This window comes from Dicentrarchus labrax, unplaced genomic scaffold (genome assembly GCF_905237075.1).
Source record: "Dicentrarchus labrax unplaced genomic scaffold, dlabrax2021, whole genome shotgun sequence".
In the NCBI taxonomy this organism is placed as follows: Eukaryota; Metazoa; Chordata; class Actinopteri; family Moronidae; genus Dicentrarchus; species Dicentrarchus labrax.
Genome location: NW_026136704.1, coordinates 29743012 through 29760016, shown reverse-complemented (window position 1 = coordinate 29760016; position 17005 = coordinate 29743012). Strand labels below are relative to the sequence as shown.

Below are 17005 nucleotides of genomic sequence, written 5' to 3'. Positions count from 1 at the left end.
GGGACATGATTCAAAAAATGTATACTGAGCTTTTATACAGGCAACATCACCTGACTGGCAATAGTCAAACTGGATATTGGACTACACAAAAGTGTTAACTCAAACCTTTTCACATTTGAGAACATGGAAGTTTACAGTTTTCACAAGGTAGCGCTCAGAATGAAGAGCAGCACAAAACAGCAGGCTAGGAAGCTGCGGACTGAACTGGAATGTAAACATCAAAGTATTCATTTTATAACCTGGTATCCCGTCCTATCTGGCATATTCTGTTAGGCTTGAGATTTTTTTACCTAAATCCTAGGATTGGAGAGTAAAGTTACAGTTCTACTGTCATAATGTCCACTTCACATCAATGCCAGAATTAGACGAATGCGGTGGGGGTCAGTAGAGATAATGGCCTTGCTCTGCACAATGCTGAACTTTGGTGTGAAAGCCCTGTGAGGATGTGATCACACCTACAGTTTTTGTGTTAAGCTCCAAGGCACAGTCCTAAATATGTGTTTCATATGTGTTTCATTTTTGGGTTTAGTTTCTTGTACTTACACAATTACACCAGGGCAAACTCACATAAAGCTAGAGGTGTCGTAACTGTGGGTAGAGGTAGAAAGTTCAGTGGCAGAATGGAATTTAAAACTTTTATGATTTGATAATGATGGACCTTGTGTCTCAGGCTGTTTCCTGTAATTAAACTGGTTTATATTCTTTGTATAACAGCTCTCTTGGAAGAGGATGGAGGTATTTCCAGGTGGCACTACAGAGCTGGAATCTGCTTCTTAAAGAGGCTATTCCAAAGTTTTCGAGCTGCGACCGTAAAGGCACAACCTCATTATTACAGTTAAATCGTAGTATAGTATCTAACATATCTAAGAGGCCTACAGTTACAGTAGGGGCAGGGAAGTTCTTCCCATGTATGTCATTAAAAACAAAAGAACCTTAAAATCAAATATAATCTGTAGCTACCAAAGAAGCTGACTCTTTACATGTACTGTACACAGTGAAAAGCAGACGCACAGACCCTCCCAGATGGCTGACGCTACCCTAAAAACAGGCAACGTGCTTCACAAAGTCCTTCACGGCAGTGAGGGGTTCTTACCCGATTACATAAATAGACTGGAAACTCTCAGAGGACACAAGCAGAGCGACACAACCAGGACACAAGATGCAGAGTGTTTGGACAGGAAGTACCACAATGAACAGGACCACAATCAGCTCTAATATAATACAATAATAACTGACTTCACTGTGCAGCTAATACAGTTGGGATTCATATTCCAACCCAATGGTTTTGTGTTGTCCTCTTCCATCCAACAATGTTTTTAGAGAATGACGTTCAAATACAACTTATACCAGGACCTCAGCCAGTGCAAAGGGACAGAACGATTTCTAACTCTAGTCCGAAATGTGTACAAATCCTTATCAGTATTACCATACCAGATGCCAAATCCTATGAATGTTATCTTGCAAAAAAAATAGTAAGTTGCTAAGCAACGGCCGTGGAGCAGGCTTGTGGGGTGAACATGGCTGCTACGTACGACTTCAGAGGCTAAACTCTGTCTATCTGCCAACAGCTCGACGGCCTGGTGTGACTACAGTCTGCTACTGAAGAGCATGAGCTGGGAGCACTAGAGCTGGACAAGCACCAACACACGCTTCTATACCTGTGAGGATCACATTGGCACCATATAGTCTAATATCTAACTCCATGGTAAACCTAATTTTATCCGTAACCCAAAAACCAAATCCTTAAATAGTTATTTGAAAAAGAGATGATGAGCCAAAATGTCTCAACTTTCTAAAAATGTCCTCATTGTTAATGTCTGGAATTGATCCTCAGAAAGAAAGAAGTACACATCCACAGTAGACACACACACAAACTTTTCTTACAATGTCTTACAGGCCAATTCCTCTACCTGCATCGTGATAAATCCTTTCTTGCAATAAAAATAAAAGTGCTGTCGCACCCTTTATCTTCTCAGCTTCAGCAGCAGTGTTCTGTATAACACAGGATCATAGTGTACTATTATAAAGATACATGCAGTTGCTTATGTGTGTAAAAAAAATGTAACGTGACCATATTTTTCTCCCTCTCTCTGCTGACATTTTTTTCCATCCACATAGTTTTAATACAGATTTTGAGCGTGTTTTAAATACATGCTGGTTAAGATGGAGAAGGAGACTCATCCTACAGTGTGAATAAGCTTCATAAAAGTCTCTACTCTTAACACCTTTGATATGGTTGCAAGCAGCCAAGTCGGGCTATTTGCAATAAAGATGGGGCATTTATTATAAAAAACTAAAAAGAATCTACATAGAAAGGAAAGTATTTTAGGATTAAAGCATTGTTTGGTGTTGAGTAGGTTGTTATTGTTTCTTACTGTCAGCCAAATTACACACTTTCATCTGAAGATGCAAACAAAGAAATGCATTTAGCAATATTCTGATACTTCAGCTCGTGGGCGTAAAAACCACAATGGACTCCTTTATACATCAGAGCAACAGCAGATTCTCTTTTACAGACAACATTTTAGACAACCAACGCCACTTTTGAACTGTTATCACGTCAATTATTTACATTGTTTATGCAAACAATCCACCTTTTTTTCATCACTATCTAAAATAACATAATAGAATAAATTATAACAAGAAACCACAGTGTTCCTCCTCTTCCTCCTCTGTCACTGTCATTCTCTCTCTCTCTCTCCTCCTGTAAGCATTTTCCAGTAACCCAACCTATGAATCTATAATGGAAACAGCTCGGTGCTCTCAGGCCTCGCTGTGCTGCTCTCTCTACATTATATCACTGCACATCATTACACATCAGTCAGCCAATTTCCCCACATCATGTGCCCACGTTATAGACATGCATACACCTGCTGACACACACACTACACGCACGCATGCACACATACTCTCACACACCAACTTCACAATGCCTACTATAGAAGAAGAAATAGAGAGAAATGACTGGGTTCTCAGATACAGGCATACAGTAATTAGACATAATGAGCAGCTTATAGGCCAGTAGTGGGTGAAGCTGCCTGCCTGTATAGCCAACAACCACAGTGTTAAAGTGATCAGAGAGCTGATTGGACAAGGAGGGAGAGATGACTTCACTGGTTTATTTGAAGCTCCTCAGCAAAACTACAAAAGTTTTAAAATTCTAATCGATTCTGAAATCAAGTAGCATCAGATTTTCCTCTCCCTAATCTCAAACACAGACACACTACAGGATGTTACGGTTTATATTTTATTATTAGATTATCGTGTCAGAGGGAGCAATGCACCACCTCACGTGAAATGGTTAGACTGACATAGCAGAACAACTTTCTGTAGTAACATTCATTCTTTGCAGTGAGAAAAAAACAAAAGCAGAAGTGTAATATGTCTGTTCTCCAGCGAGAACTGGAGGTGAGACTTTAATGTCTGACTACAGTAGTATGCTAGCTAACGTTAGCCTCAAGGGCTAAAAGGTTTACCGCACTCAGTCACTTCCACACCGATGTGATCATCCAGATTTTGAACTCCTAAATATTGAACATGTTTAAGATGATAGGGGTTGGGTGGTGATGAGTCTGCGAGCAGGTCGGGAGGTTTAATTTCTTTAAATCCCTCAAATTACCAGATACCCTGGAACAAACGTCCGTACAAAACACGATATTAATTGGACTTTTTATGCCTTTATTTTGATAGGACAGGTGAAAATAGACAGGAGAAGGGGGAGAGAGAGAGGGGACAACATGCAGCAAAGGACCGCAGGTTGGAATCGAACCGGGGGCACTGCGGTAAGGACTCAACCTACGCTCTACCAGGTAAGCTTCCCCGCACCCCACCAAAACAAGATTTCTGCACAAATTCATGTAACATCTTTTTCTAATGGCTCTGACTGGAAAATGTCTAATATATCTGTTTTAAGCTGCATTATGGCGTATTACTTAACTGTTGTTTGTAATTATGTCAGCCCATATACCTGTATTACAGCTGCAACTAACAATTATTTTCATTATTGATTCAACTATTTGATTCATTGATTAACTGTTTGATCTATTAAAACATCATGAAATAGTGAAAAAATCCCACATCACCATGTCCAGAGTCCAGAGTGATAGATTAAAATAGCTTCTTTTGTCGGGCCAACAGTCCAAAGCCCAAAGACATTTATTTTACTTTAATCTAAGGCAAAGGAAAATCAGCAAATTTAGGCTGCAATCTTCAAATGGTTGGCATCTATGTTTGATAAATAGATTAAAATAGTTAAAATCAACTGATATTAACTGATTAATTTCAGCTCTAGTCTCAATCACTCCAATGTGTGTATCACAGTAAGTGCACAGATAATACATAAAACAGTGCTGTGCCTTGTCTCCATCACTCTGCTCCCACCAGGGGAGTTCAGTTTCAGCCCTGCCCAGGATGAGACTGCAGAGGATCGAGCCATTATGCCACAGTCAATGCACCATCAAAGCAGCACACTCAGTATAGCAATATTTATGGTTTCAGACAGTAGTACTGTCTAAGTGCTGAGCTATATGATAATACATGTAGTCTCAATCCTTGGCTTTCCTCAGAACCGATGAACAGCCAAGATTTGTTTATGTCATACACACAGCCTGCTATTTTCACAGTCACATTTTCTACAACAGCCCATATGGGGTCATCAGCTTCCATGTGTCCTGTCAAAACTCCTTCAGCAGCCCCTCACTGTAACTCACTCCGAAGGGCCATCACATACAATATCTTATATTTTGTACTGATAACAGGCACAGTGAGACAGCTGATGGCTAGCAACCAACTGTTAACATCATGGAGACCATAACTGTGCTATACACAGATAAACCCTGAACATCATCTCTAATATATTTCCCTCTACCCTGTGGCCTAAAAGTAAAGTTTCTTCTGACGTACGAACACAACCCTTGAGCACACATTTAGCAGAAAAACTGTTCATATTTTCTGTGGATCACAACAAGCAATTAAACCGGAGAGGTGCAGAAATCTACTGACAACACAGACAGCAACATAACATCTCAGGCCATCTGTAGTATTATAACATGAGCAAATGTCATTCAATTATCGCCTTCACTGCCTCTCACAGGCCAAATACAGAGTCACGCACACGCACACACAAACACACAAACACACAACACAGTGTGACTTTGCCTTAAAATAGGATCACAGATCAGCGGCCCGAGGGAACGTGGCACTGAACTACAGTTCTACTGACCAGCACTTCGGATCTTACACATTCAGATTCACGTCACTGCAGCCAGTCAGACGTGTGAACACAACAGCCCAAAGTCATCCCAGTGAAACCTGGACGTGCAGCTGGGGAAACACTGGCTAACCCAATTACGTCTGTGTCGACTGCAGCTTTAGACAAGAGGCTGATGTGCTGTATAAATCTCCTTAATATGAAACAGATCCTATCGGGACACAGAGAAGTGGTGAAGGTTACAGCCCCCCCCCCTCGCTATTTAAAAACCCTCTTTAATACTTTCTGCCCTTGCCACTGGCTTTGTTACGCTTTCATTAAGTGAGTTTAGTGCTTTAGTGGTACAGCTTTAGTGTTGTGTAAAACAGTTTTAAATAAACGTGACACTGGGTAATGAAAGGATGTGTAACTCTGATGATTGATGTCCACGCTTTGTTTACATCAGTGATGTCTGTCTGAAGGGAAACAGACATACGAGGTCACTTTCTCTTTAAAATTACATGAATAAATCTCCAAACAGATGTTTGGCAACTGCTATTAATCTTTCCAAATTCCAGTTCGGTCATTCTCATACACCTAAAATCAACATTGTTTTCTATCGCTAACCATTAGCACAGTAGGCTAGCTGGCATCTACTGTATGATTCAACACAAAGATATGTACCTTTTTATTTGTTCTTCTACTTTCTATTCATCTCTTCATATTATAAACTGTAGACTCAGTGGAGAAATTTCTTAAAGTCTGCATACCCTTCCTATCTATTTGGGGTGGACAAAATAATGTAAACAGTTGATGAGTATAGACTTCATCTCTGACGATGCTTCATCAAAATTGAAAGATTTGCAATAACGTTTTGTCACAAAGGCTCCTGGTAGTCAGCACTTGGATATATGACTGTTCAAAGCAACGTATGACAACAAACAAAGCTTCAGAGAGGAAAATCATCTGTGCACATGTCGTAGTAACACTGATACAAACAAAACTACACAATAATTCAATAATAAATAAATCAATCTGCAGTATCAACACATACTGCAACAACAACAAAAATACTTTAAGACAATTGTTTACATTTGTTGTCTAACCCTGTATTCTTTCTTCACAATGAACTATCGATGCACAAGTTATAATATTTAGCTAAGTGTGCCCAAGTCCAGACAAATTACTTGTTTGACTTCACTTGTTCACAATGTTATTTCTTGATTTCTTGTCCCCGTCTCTATCCTGACATCCTCCACTGCTTACTATCAAAAGAAACACAAATACTACACAATACAATACACAAAAGCATTATTCCACATCCCACAGTGCTGCTTTATCCTGTTATAAGGCAGCTTGAAACTCACTGAACACTGGAATGACCATGTAAAGTTTCAAGCAAGAGAGAAAAAAGGTACCAGGCAGGAAAACTCCACCTTTTGGAGGACCGGCAGCACTCACCTTTTCAATTTTGTCCAGCCATTCCTTATTCTGGGCCAGCTCGGCCATGAAAGCCTGGTGCTTCAGCCATTTCTTGTGAAGCTTCTGGGTCTCGTCTCGGCTGCTGTCCCTCGCCATCAGCATCTTCTCACACACCCAGTCCCCCAGCTGGGCGAGAGAGGCAGGGGAAGAAGAGAAGGGAAAGAGAGAGAGAAAGAGAGAGGTGTCAGTACTAGATGAGCATATATACTGTAAATAACTGTAGGTGTGTATAAAGTGATTCCTTATTTTAAAAAGAGGTGGACACACTAAAACAATCTCACACAAAGTGGTGATTGTGTGTCCAGTTCATAAGAGAAACACATGTTTGATTGCATAAGAGGCAGACTACTTTATCATAATTCACACATGTACATTTTCATTAGCTCCATAAAACAGGTTCTTTACATAAACACACCAGCCACATACAGTGGGAAATACAAGGTCAAACACACAGACATGAATTTTTAATGACGCACGGCAGGCACATGTAGGCAGACACACGTGTACCAACAAGCATGGCGGCAAGAATTCACATGTACACACAACACAACAGATCAGAGTGTCCACAGCATCAACACACACCCACACACTAAACAAACCCCACGCACACCTCCACTCTTCATCAAAGAGTAACGTTTCGCACAGACTATGTCGGTTTGAGGCACACACACAGTAAAAACACCTCAAGCCAGCGCTGACAGCATCACCAACATATTCAGGTCAGCATCATCACCCTCGTCTCTCTGTCATCCACATCCTCACACCTGCATGCAACATTTCCACCTGCGCTTCCGTCCATCTCTCCTAACCCCAACTGTAAAGCGAATAACCAGTTTACCGGCAACGTTTAACTGGAACAGCCCACGGGATTGTGGCAGCTGCAGGCAGCCGCTGGTATCCGCATCCTCGCTGGTCTGCCGTCACACACATGCAAAGACTCTCTTCACCGCAGAGCCAGATGAAGAGAGAGAATGAGCAGAATAAGGAAAGAGCGAGAGCTGGATAGAGACAGAGGCGCCTTCTGGAGAGCTGAACATGAGACAGCCACACAAAAGGTGTGCTGAGAGGAAAATGCCAAGCGGGAGGGTAAATAACAACAACAATACTGGAGGCTGAGGAGACAGACTGGAGACTTCAAACTGAGGCTGCGCTCTCCCCCTCTTTCTCTCTCTCTTTCTCTCTCTCCACTTGCTGTGTTGCTGAGGTCTCGCTGTACGCTCAACCAGGAGAGAGAGGAGGGGCGGGGGTGGATTAGTGACGAGGGAGAGGACAAGAATGAGGATGACTGAGAGAAGAAGAAGAAGAAGGAACAAAAAAAATTTTAAATCCACCCCAAAACAATAAAATGGCTGGCAGCCAAGCCGGTGCATGGATGCCCCTCCCCTGCCTTACACCTTCAGCGAGTGGGCAAGCGAGTGAGTGAGTGGGCTGCCTGGCTGGTTGGAGGAGAGATGGAGTGGAGGAGGATGAGAGGAGAGGGAGGAGCAAAAGACTGGGATTGGGATTTTGGGGGCAGGGGACTCAGGCAGCGCCTGCAGGCTCACCGGTCACGGCTAATGATGCTGAGCTGGAGGAGGTGGAGGGGGGAGGCGGGCTTTAAGTGGTGTCAAAATGAGTGTGAAGGGAAATAGAGACTGAAAAACAGAAGAAAACAGTTTTTTGTTTGATTGAGGCGCGCCGGTCTCCACTAACAGCCGAGCTCACGACTCCTCTACATCTGCTTTTGTTTCATCCTTCCCCTCCCACACTACACACACCAACCCCCTCAACCATCCCTCTCTTCCTCTCTGCAGCAGTCCCAGGCAGCTGTACTCTCTGTCTCCAGCTTGCCTGACGCTGCTGCAGTGGTAAAGCAGAGAGAAAAGAGAGAGAGAGAAACAGTGGAGGTTTGGACAGAGGAACAGAGGAAAAGAGGAAGAAAAGAGGAGGGGCGAAGAGAGAGACCGGTAGTAGGGGATCGGACAGAACAGTGATTTGTCCCGAATGATGTTTTTGTAGTTTTATAGGTTTACTGCTCCTCTTTCCTTTAAAGGACAGGGGCTGGATCTCTGTTTGTCACTTTGTCACCTCTTACTGGAGCTATCACACACACAGTACAGACAGGTAAGGACACGCCAGCTAACATGAGTAAACACGCCTCACAAATTCACCCACATACATGCACACACACTCACACACACACACACACACACACACACACACACACACACACACACAGGTCTCATGACTGCAGAGGTCAGGGAGGGTCACAGCCTGATGCCCCTCTTGAGACTATAAATGAATTGAATGAGGGAAAAGGAGGAGGAGAGAGGGTGTGTGTGTGTGTGTGTGTGTGTGTGTGTGTGTGTGTGTGTGTGTGTGTGTGTGTGCGTGTGTTCAGGGGTGGGGGGGATGAAAGGTAGTAGAGAATGAATGAGGGAGGGGGAGGAGGAGATAGAGAAGTGTGTCTGACGTAAGAAGGAAAGAAAGAGACAGAAAAGAAGAGGGAGAGGAGGGAGAGAGGACAATGAAAGAGGGATTAGGAGGGGCAGATAGCCTCATCATCACATCATCAGATTTCAGCTTCTTCGTGTATTCAAACTGCAGCTCTCAGATTTAGTTATGGCTGATCGGTGTACATAAAGACAAAAAATATATAATATAATAATATATTGGGGAACCAAATTTCCCATTGGCTGTTAACTATAATAAAATATAAATTTCACTCCTTTTAAAGCATTACACCTCTTTGTTTGGCTTAAGACTAAAACTGTAATTTCCATGTGCCCTGCATGATGACAGAAATATGAAAGCGCTTTTCCAGGTATTACTACATGGCCTAAACATTTTATTTAGTGTTTCTCTAGAACAACTAACAGACCACTTGATAATGCATCTTTTGAGCATCTAGTTAATTAAATTAAGTACATTTTTAAGTCCAGGACTTTGGGATCGTATTGGATTCACTTCAAAAGAAATGTCTGCTTCATTTTTCCGAATTAACAAGTTATTATCTCATAATTCTGAGATAAGTTTTAATTAAAAACAAATTCTGCTCTGATACCTCCGGTCACCGATTCACAGCCCCCGTGAGCCTAACCCAAATCCTATAACCAGCCTCCTGAATCTCAGAATAACGCAATATGCTTCTGTACAAGACAAATTCTAGTCCACTGTATGAAGAAAAAGTGTAGATAAAAGGTAAAAAACCTAGATTTCAATATCCAAAAACATGGTCTTAACACTGTTTATCCTCAGCATACTGTACAATAACTCGTCCACTAATTCATAATAACTTAACCTGACAGAAGAAAATCAGGCTGAAAATTGAAGGCAATGTGTACGGAGGGACTTTGCATGTGTTACATCTATCATATAGACACACTGTGTTCAGCAATGCAGCCTTTGGGCATACACCTGCTCTTTCCTTGGAACAGACTCAGGGAGGTGAGTGAGTTCACCTCGTCGATACCCTTTAGTCCTGAAGATGGGGTTGTACTGTAGATAAAGAGAAAGAGACAGGTTGAAGAGGGACTATTAAGATTATATAAGAGGAAAGAAAATAAATACTGAGGGGGTTTTAGTTCACAATAAGAATAGGAACAAATTCCAGCCCAAAGTAGCCTGAAAATGACAGAATTGGTCCAGAAAATGTGTCCAATCACCAAGTTAATTGAGAGCCCATGTGACTGTTTACAAGTCTTGGTGTACTGCTGGTGTAATCGGCAAATACCGGACCCAAATACAAATATAAAATAGATAATTCTTAAAAAATGAAATACATGGTTTGTTTTGTATATGGTAATAAATCTATGGCCCTAATCTGCTCTGCTGTGATTTGAATCTATTCTAACAGAAATTATCCTTTACACTCTTTGTATTTTTGTAGAGTAAAGGGGGTATTTTTTAAAAGAGCAGCTGTCTTACGGCTGTAACACACTACTTCTCCGGTGTAGATTTAAAGGTGCCACATATTAAGGTGCCTTGTTAGTCCAATATGAACACTTGCAGCGTGTCGCCTAACAGCCATGAAGGTCCTGGGTTCGAATCCCGGCTGTTTGCGTGTTCCTTGCAAATCGAAATTGAATCAGTACGGAAAATCAGGGGTGATACCCAGCCATGTAAATGTGTTGGCAACTGGAAAGCAGTTAGAGGCAGGAAACATGGGGATGCAGCCTTGGCCCGAACAGAAGAACACACCCTTGCAGCTGAGAGCTCAGGTTCCCACAGACTGACGCAGTGTCACTCACCCACTCTAGGCTCACACACACACACACACACACACACACACAGTCAGGGGAAGACTCCTCATGCATACTGTATTTCTACAGACAACATATGACAGACAGATAGTTACAGCTGACACACACACACACACACACACACACACTCGTGTACACAGTGAGATACACTCTTCCTCCTTTGAATTAGTGATGAGGAGCTGTGCTGCTGAATTATTCAGCAGAGCCAAAGAGAGAAAGTTGCTGAAACTAAACAAGGTTTTGGCCCAGAAAGAAGCCAGTGACTCCGCAGGGTGAGGGAGCGAAAAGCGTCAATGTGCCATGTCAATGATAGCTTCCTAAACGAAAGTCCGAATACTGTACATCTAAGCTCACTGCTGACATGAGCACTTCTCAGAGATCACACAATACTGTGAGTGAAACAGTGCTCATAGTACTGGTATAAATGCTCATTCTTATGTATGTACTGTTAGATTAACAGTTGTAGATCATCATCTTATGACAAAAGACTGTAATAATTAAATTAAGTGATTCCATCGCAAAGAAGATACAAGCTAGGTGGAACTTAGTGGAACATGTCATTACTACACTGGTAATAATAAGAATGTTCCCATTTCCATTTCAATTTAAAATGATCTTGACTTGAGACTGATAATTTAAACCCCATATATTTAGATTATCTTCCCACATTGATTTAACATATTGAGGATGGCCATTACCAAGAAATCTTACACATGAAGAGGCAAAAGTGATTGAAGCTTTTAAAATACAGCAGCAGCTTTCACTCTGTCCAGACAAAACTCCACAACAGCTGAATCTACAGTGAAAAACTTATTTTACTCTCATCAGCCACTATGAAGGCAAAGGAGTGAAAGTTAGGTCAAACTTTAGTAATGCAGCAGCAATGACTTCTGGGTAATGAAGTTCTAAATAATGAAAACAGCTCTCTCGCTCTGCCACTGGAGGCCGCCAAAATGTGACGTTGGCTATGTAACAAAAAGGAACAAAGCCCCCCCTTAGTTTTCTCTTTAACCGATGTAATTCAGAGTTCAACCAGCACAACCAGTCTGTTGGGTTCCTACCTCATGACAGTCCTGCAGAAACCTCTGAAGTTCCCACTGGTCGTTCAGTTTTTCCAACCACTGCTGGGCCAGCTCTCGGTTCTGGTTTCCCCTGAAAGAGTGAACGCAAGCGGTTTAATTTCCCTGTTTGTCTTTACACTTCACAAAAACTCACATACGAGCATTTTAGAAGCTTAGTGATGGAGGATTTCATTCATTTTATTCAAATATAATTTAATTTGATTAGAGTTTTACCTTATTCAATGTAATAATTGTTAAATGATTTATTGTATAACCAGAAAGTAACACGTTAGAATAATTATGTTGCACTGTGCTCATTTATTTGTCCTCATGGGAGTATAAATAAATGTCCAATGAGTTAATTCATGTAAATTAAATCTAAAAACCATATGCTTCTATACAACACTATTGTTGGACACATATACCCCAACCCCCTCCCACACACACACACACACACACACACACACACACACACACACACACACACACAAACACACACACACACACCACCTCAGCTATCACACAGATTTCATGGTCATGTGTGAGTTCTGGACTAAACAGACCCGAGCTCTGTTTTCTGGGTTTTGTTTCATTTATATTTGGGGGTCCCTCTGCTTCCAATTCTTTAGCTGCTATTATTCTTTTTTTTATTTTATTGTTGTATTGTGTTTGACCAGCTGCTTGGATCTTAGAAAATACAGTCAGAGGACTTAAACGTATTCATCCTACAGACAAAACCTACTGCTCCTTTTCATAGAGAATGAAAACAAGTTTCATTGAGTAAGATAATCCATGACTGTATACAGAAGGCTTCTCTCGAATATTCTCAAACTGTATATGTTTTAGTAGCTGAATTGTGCTTCAACTTAATGACAAATAAATTCCCATTAAAAAGCATGTTTTTGTCATATTTTTTAATGCCTTAATGCTCACGCTTTGTGAATGTCTTCTATAAGAAAGGGAGGAGACTGAATTGTCAATATGAGAATAGATAGGTTAGATTACAAAAAACTGCTAAATACTGACATTATAGATAGAAGATATTCAGATATTTGGCTTCAAGTTAGTCTGTGCTTTAACCCAAGTAATTTCCTTTATCACTCTTCATATAGCTTCTGTTTTTATCTGTGTATGTGTACCTGTTGGCGAGGGTGTCGATGCGTTCCCTGATGCGTTCAGAGTAGATGTTACTCTGGCTGATCAGACTCTCTCCAGCCTCAATGACAGCTTTGATCCTGTGCAGGTTCAGCTCCATGGTGGTGGTGAAGTCCTTGTGTTTCTTTATGGCGGCTTCGACCGTTTCCACCGTGGTGGGCAGCTCCACGTGAGCGAGGGCCGACTCCTAGAGAAGGAACACGGGGTACAGAGAGGTGATTTCTTGGTTTAGGAACTAATTAAGCGAAGGAGATTAAAAAAGAAAAAGGTGAAGAGCACAAACAGAAGGACATCAGAGGAGCGCAGGATAGATAGGAGCGAGTGTTGAAATTTAGGTCTGATATTAGTTTATTTATAAATCACTGAACCATATGACGAAGAATCATATGAGTGACAACCAATTTTACTTAACATTGTCACTTCTAGTTGTCAAACCAACCAACAGAAAGAAAAATGATTGACTATTTTGATAATCCATTAATCGGTAAGTAATTTTTCAAGCCAAAAGGCCAAAAAAATCTTAGTTTCAGCCTCTCAAACGTGTGGATTTCTGTTTTTCTTTGTCTTATTTGATAGTAAACTGCATATTTTTATTAATCAGATAAAACTAATAATCTGAAGACATTAACTTGGATTTCTTTCACAATTCTCTGTCATTTAACAAATGATTAATGGATTAGATTTGCCCTTTTGTGTGAATGTAGCAGAACTATTCCTGATAAAAAATTTTACAAGATGGCTTAAAACAAAACTACTCAAACAAACCATATAATTACAAATGCATATAGCCTCTGGATACAGAGAAAAATAATTAAATTGAGGGAGAAACAACAGGGAGAGGCAGACAGAGATCTATGGCCCGGAACATCTTTGATACTTATTGAAGAAGAAATGCTGCTCTCTCTAAACCAACCCACCCCCCAGGCTGATAAGGAGAGCTGGTCCCTCGTAAAGATCTTTTATCAAACTAAAAGGACCAACACACAAACGCACACACAAAGGAGTCAAGGGCAGCTCTGCCTGTGACATTTCAGATTAGAAAAACAAACCTCTGTACATGCAATGCTGAGATTAAATACAGCAATGCAGACGGCAAGACCCGGGGTCTGACCCGTGGAGCTGGAAATGTGCTGAAATCATATTTATATGGCAATATATAAGACAAATTTCCCCTCAGAGACCATAAAGTTGACTCTGCTCTACTCAATTAATATGAAAGCTGATAATTATATTCCAAAGAGTGCTTTACAGGAGCAGTTAATTTGAATGATGATTATCTCCTTTATTTTATAATGTATCAAAGCTAAAAGTACTGACAAAGTCTAAATCTGCTTTAAAAGGTAATGAAGACTTAAACTGGTTTCCACAAGAATTTCTGTCTGTGCCGATCATTTCTTAAACGGCCCAGCCAATATTCATAACGTGAAAATGAGATGGGATAGTACTTAAATTATAATGCTAATTATTCATGCCACTACAATGTTTGTTAAAAGAATTGCAACATCATATTTTGCTAATGGAATATAATCCCACTTCATTCATGATACTGCTGCATTGTTTGTATCCAAGGTATGATGAAACCAACACAGTAACTTAAGAGTCACAGAATGTAGCCAATAAGAAGCAAGTATCATTTACACAATCCTATAAATACCATCAAACTGTATATTGTCAACACACACGCACGCACACACACACACACACACACACACACACACACACACACACACACACACACACACACACACACACACAGACTTTAGCATCGGGAGGCTGCCAATCCTCCTCCACAATTTAGATCTAGAGTTACTGGATGCTGCTGCCTCGACATCTCCTGCGCTAATATCATATAACACAGGGACACTCTGCAAAAAGACACCTGCTGACACACACACACACACACACACACACACACACACACACACACACACTCCCTCTCTTCTTTTCTCTCTGTTTTCTGCTCTCTCTATCTCTGTACTGACTTTGGCAGGGCTAAGCTGACCACACCCAGTCCAGTCATCCACTGTACTGCAGTCAGAAAGCAACATTTGGCCAGTTCAGAGGTGTTCGTGAAGACACCAGGATGTTTAGGTGATTTAACCGCTGTTATCACCGTCATCATCATACGAACCAGCTATGGGACAAGGTCTTTGATGAAGGTCAATATAGACAAGAGGGGTCTCATCAACTCTGTAACTCAGTATCTGCCCCTCACTTTGCTTTATTATTATGTACGTACAGTACACACACGTGTTTTATGTCTAATCCAAAACCAACCAAAAAAAGAAAAAAACAACAGCAACATAAAAGTACATGATACATGTTGCACACAGCAGCTGTTTTTAATCTCGCTGTCACGTGTAACAACTTCTCCAACGCTGCAAAAAACTCTTTAGAGGAGTTATTCAAGTTAAGTAGATTTCGGTGATGCAACAGGGCTGTAAAAAAAGAGGCTTTGCTAATGTGCACATTGGGTATAGATAGACTGACTGAGATATTAAATTTGTTTAAAGTTTTGGACTGACAGACCAACTGACACTGCCATCCTAAAGCAACAGCACTAAGATAGCTGAAACAACTTCCAAAAGACGCTGCTTGTAAGCCGCAACCACCTGCTCAGTCTTCGCTGGTCTCACCTGGTTGTTGAGGAAGGACTCGGCCTGTTTGACATCTCGCAGGAACAGATGGAAAATGTGAGCCTGGACCAGAACCTCTCTCCTGCTCTCCCACATCTCCAGCAGTTTGTTCCAGCCGACATCGAGCTTCTGGAGCCACTGCTGCAGGGCTGCCTGAGGGAGCGGAGCCTCCTCGGACTCCAGCAGCTCATTCATGGCCTGCAAGCGCTCGTAGTCTTCTTCATATCTGCATAGAAAACAGCAGCGACCCATTCAGTTATTCTCTGAACGCCTGATGTGTTTTTAAGACCTAATCAAGATAAGATCATGCTAAAAACAAGATAATCCTTTTGTTGTCCTTTGATAACTCACCGTCCGATCTCCTCCTTTAGGGCAGCATGTTTGTTGATGAGTCTCTCTGCCTCCTCCAGGTCATTGGGCAGCTGGTCTGAGGCGGCCGCCGTCTGCGTCTGGACCAACCAGGTGAGGAACGAGTCCAGGTCCTGACAGGAAGCGGGGAAGAATATGATTTGAATTGAATCAACTCCATTGTTGGTCTACACTACAGAAGTTTGTGCAGACTGACAAATATAAAAAATTACAGGCAGATCATGTGATTTCCACATTACCAGTGTCAAGATGCTACTGCTTAACTTGCAGCAGATACTGGTTTTTCCAGTAAAATTTACTTCTTAAAACAACCAATTTATCCACTATGATTTTCTCAGTGTTTGTTGTTGTGGTTTACAGTTTTGGTGAACTTGTGTTAAAGAGTGTGTTGGTTTGTGTACGGACCAATATAACTGTGGTGGAGTAAAATGCAGAGTCAGTCTCTATCGATTATCAGCAGTAGTATTTCTCCCTGATGTATGGACTATCCCAGTGTACCTGTATGAAGCTCTGCAGCCTGCTGGCCACCATCAGCGAGTCCTCACAGCCCTGCAGGGTGCGTTTCAGCTCCTCCCACTCCAGACTGATGCCATCAAACGGCACAAGAACCTCCATGGTTCGACCTTGGTGGACGGTTGCTAGATGCTCGGCCTCTTCCTACATCACCAAACAACAGACGCCGTTATGGTGACTGTAGCCTTTTATGCTGCATAATACAACCTGCTTATAAACTCTTCTTCACCTCCACAAATGTGTATCTTTTGAGGTTTCTCTCATTTGTTATGTATTTATAGGAACAAATGCCATTGCTATTATCTATTACCATTACTGGTGAATTTCCTGTAGCACCAACAGTGGTGTGTTTGTAATAAA

At 41.4% G+C, this 17005-nt stretch overlaps 1 protein-coding gene across 4 annotated transcripts in view; it reads right to left on the bottom strand.

The window, feature by feature from the left end:
- Positions 1-17005, bottom strand: part of LOC127362597 (spectrin beta chain, non-erythrocytic 4-like) — a 79249-nt gene that overhangs the window by 30422 nt on the left and 31822 nt on the right. For 3 of the 4 annotated variants that reach the window (XM_051398503.1, XM_051398504.1, XM_051398505.1), the window contains exons 20-25: positions 16631-16789; positions 16115-16245; positions 15764-15989; positions 13112-13314; positions 11973-12063; positions 6650-6796 (exon numbers count right to left, since the gene is read on the bottom strand). In XM_051398503.1, coding sequence (XP_051254463.1) covers positions 6650-6796; positions 11973-12063; positions 13112-13314; positions 15764-15989; positions 16115-16245; positions 16631-16789 — 957 coding nt within the window. Of the gene's footprint in view, positions 1-6649; positions 6797-7508; positions 8622-11972; positions 12064-13111; positions 13315-15763; positions 15990-16114; positions 16246-16630; positions 16790-17005 lie in introns of those variants that run through there. The other variant, XM_051398506.1, reaches the window with a different exon arrangement.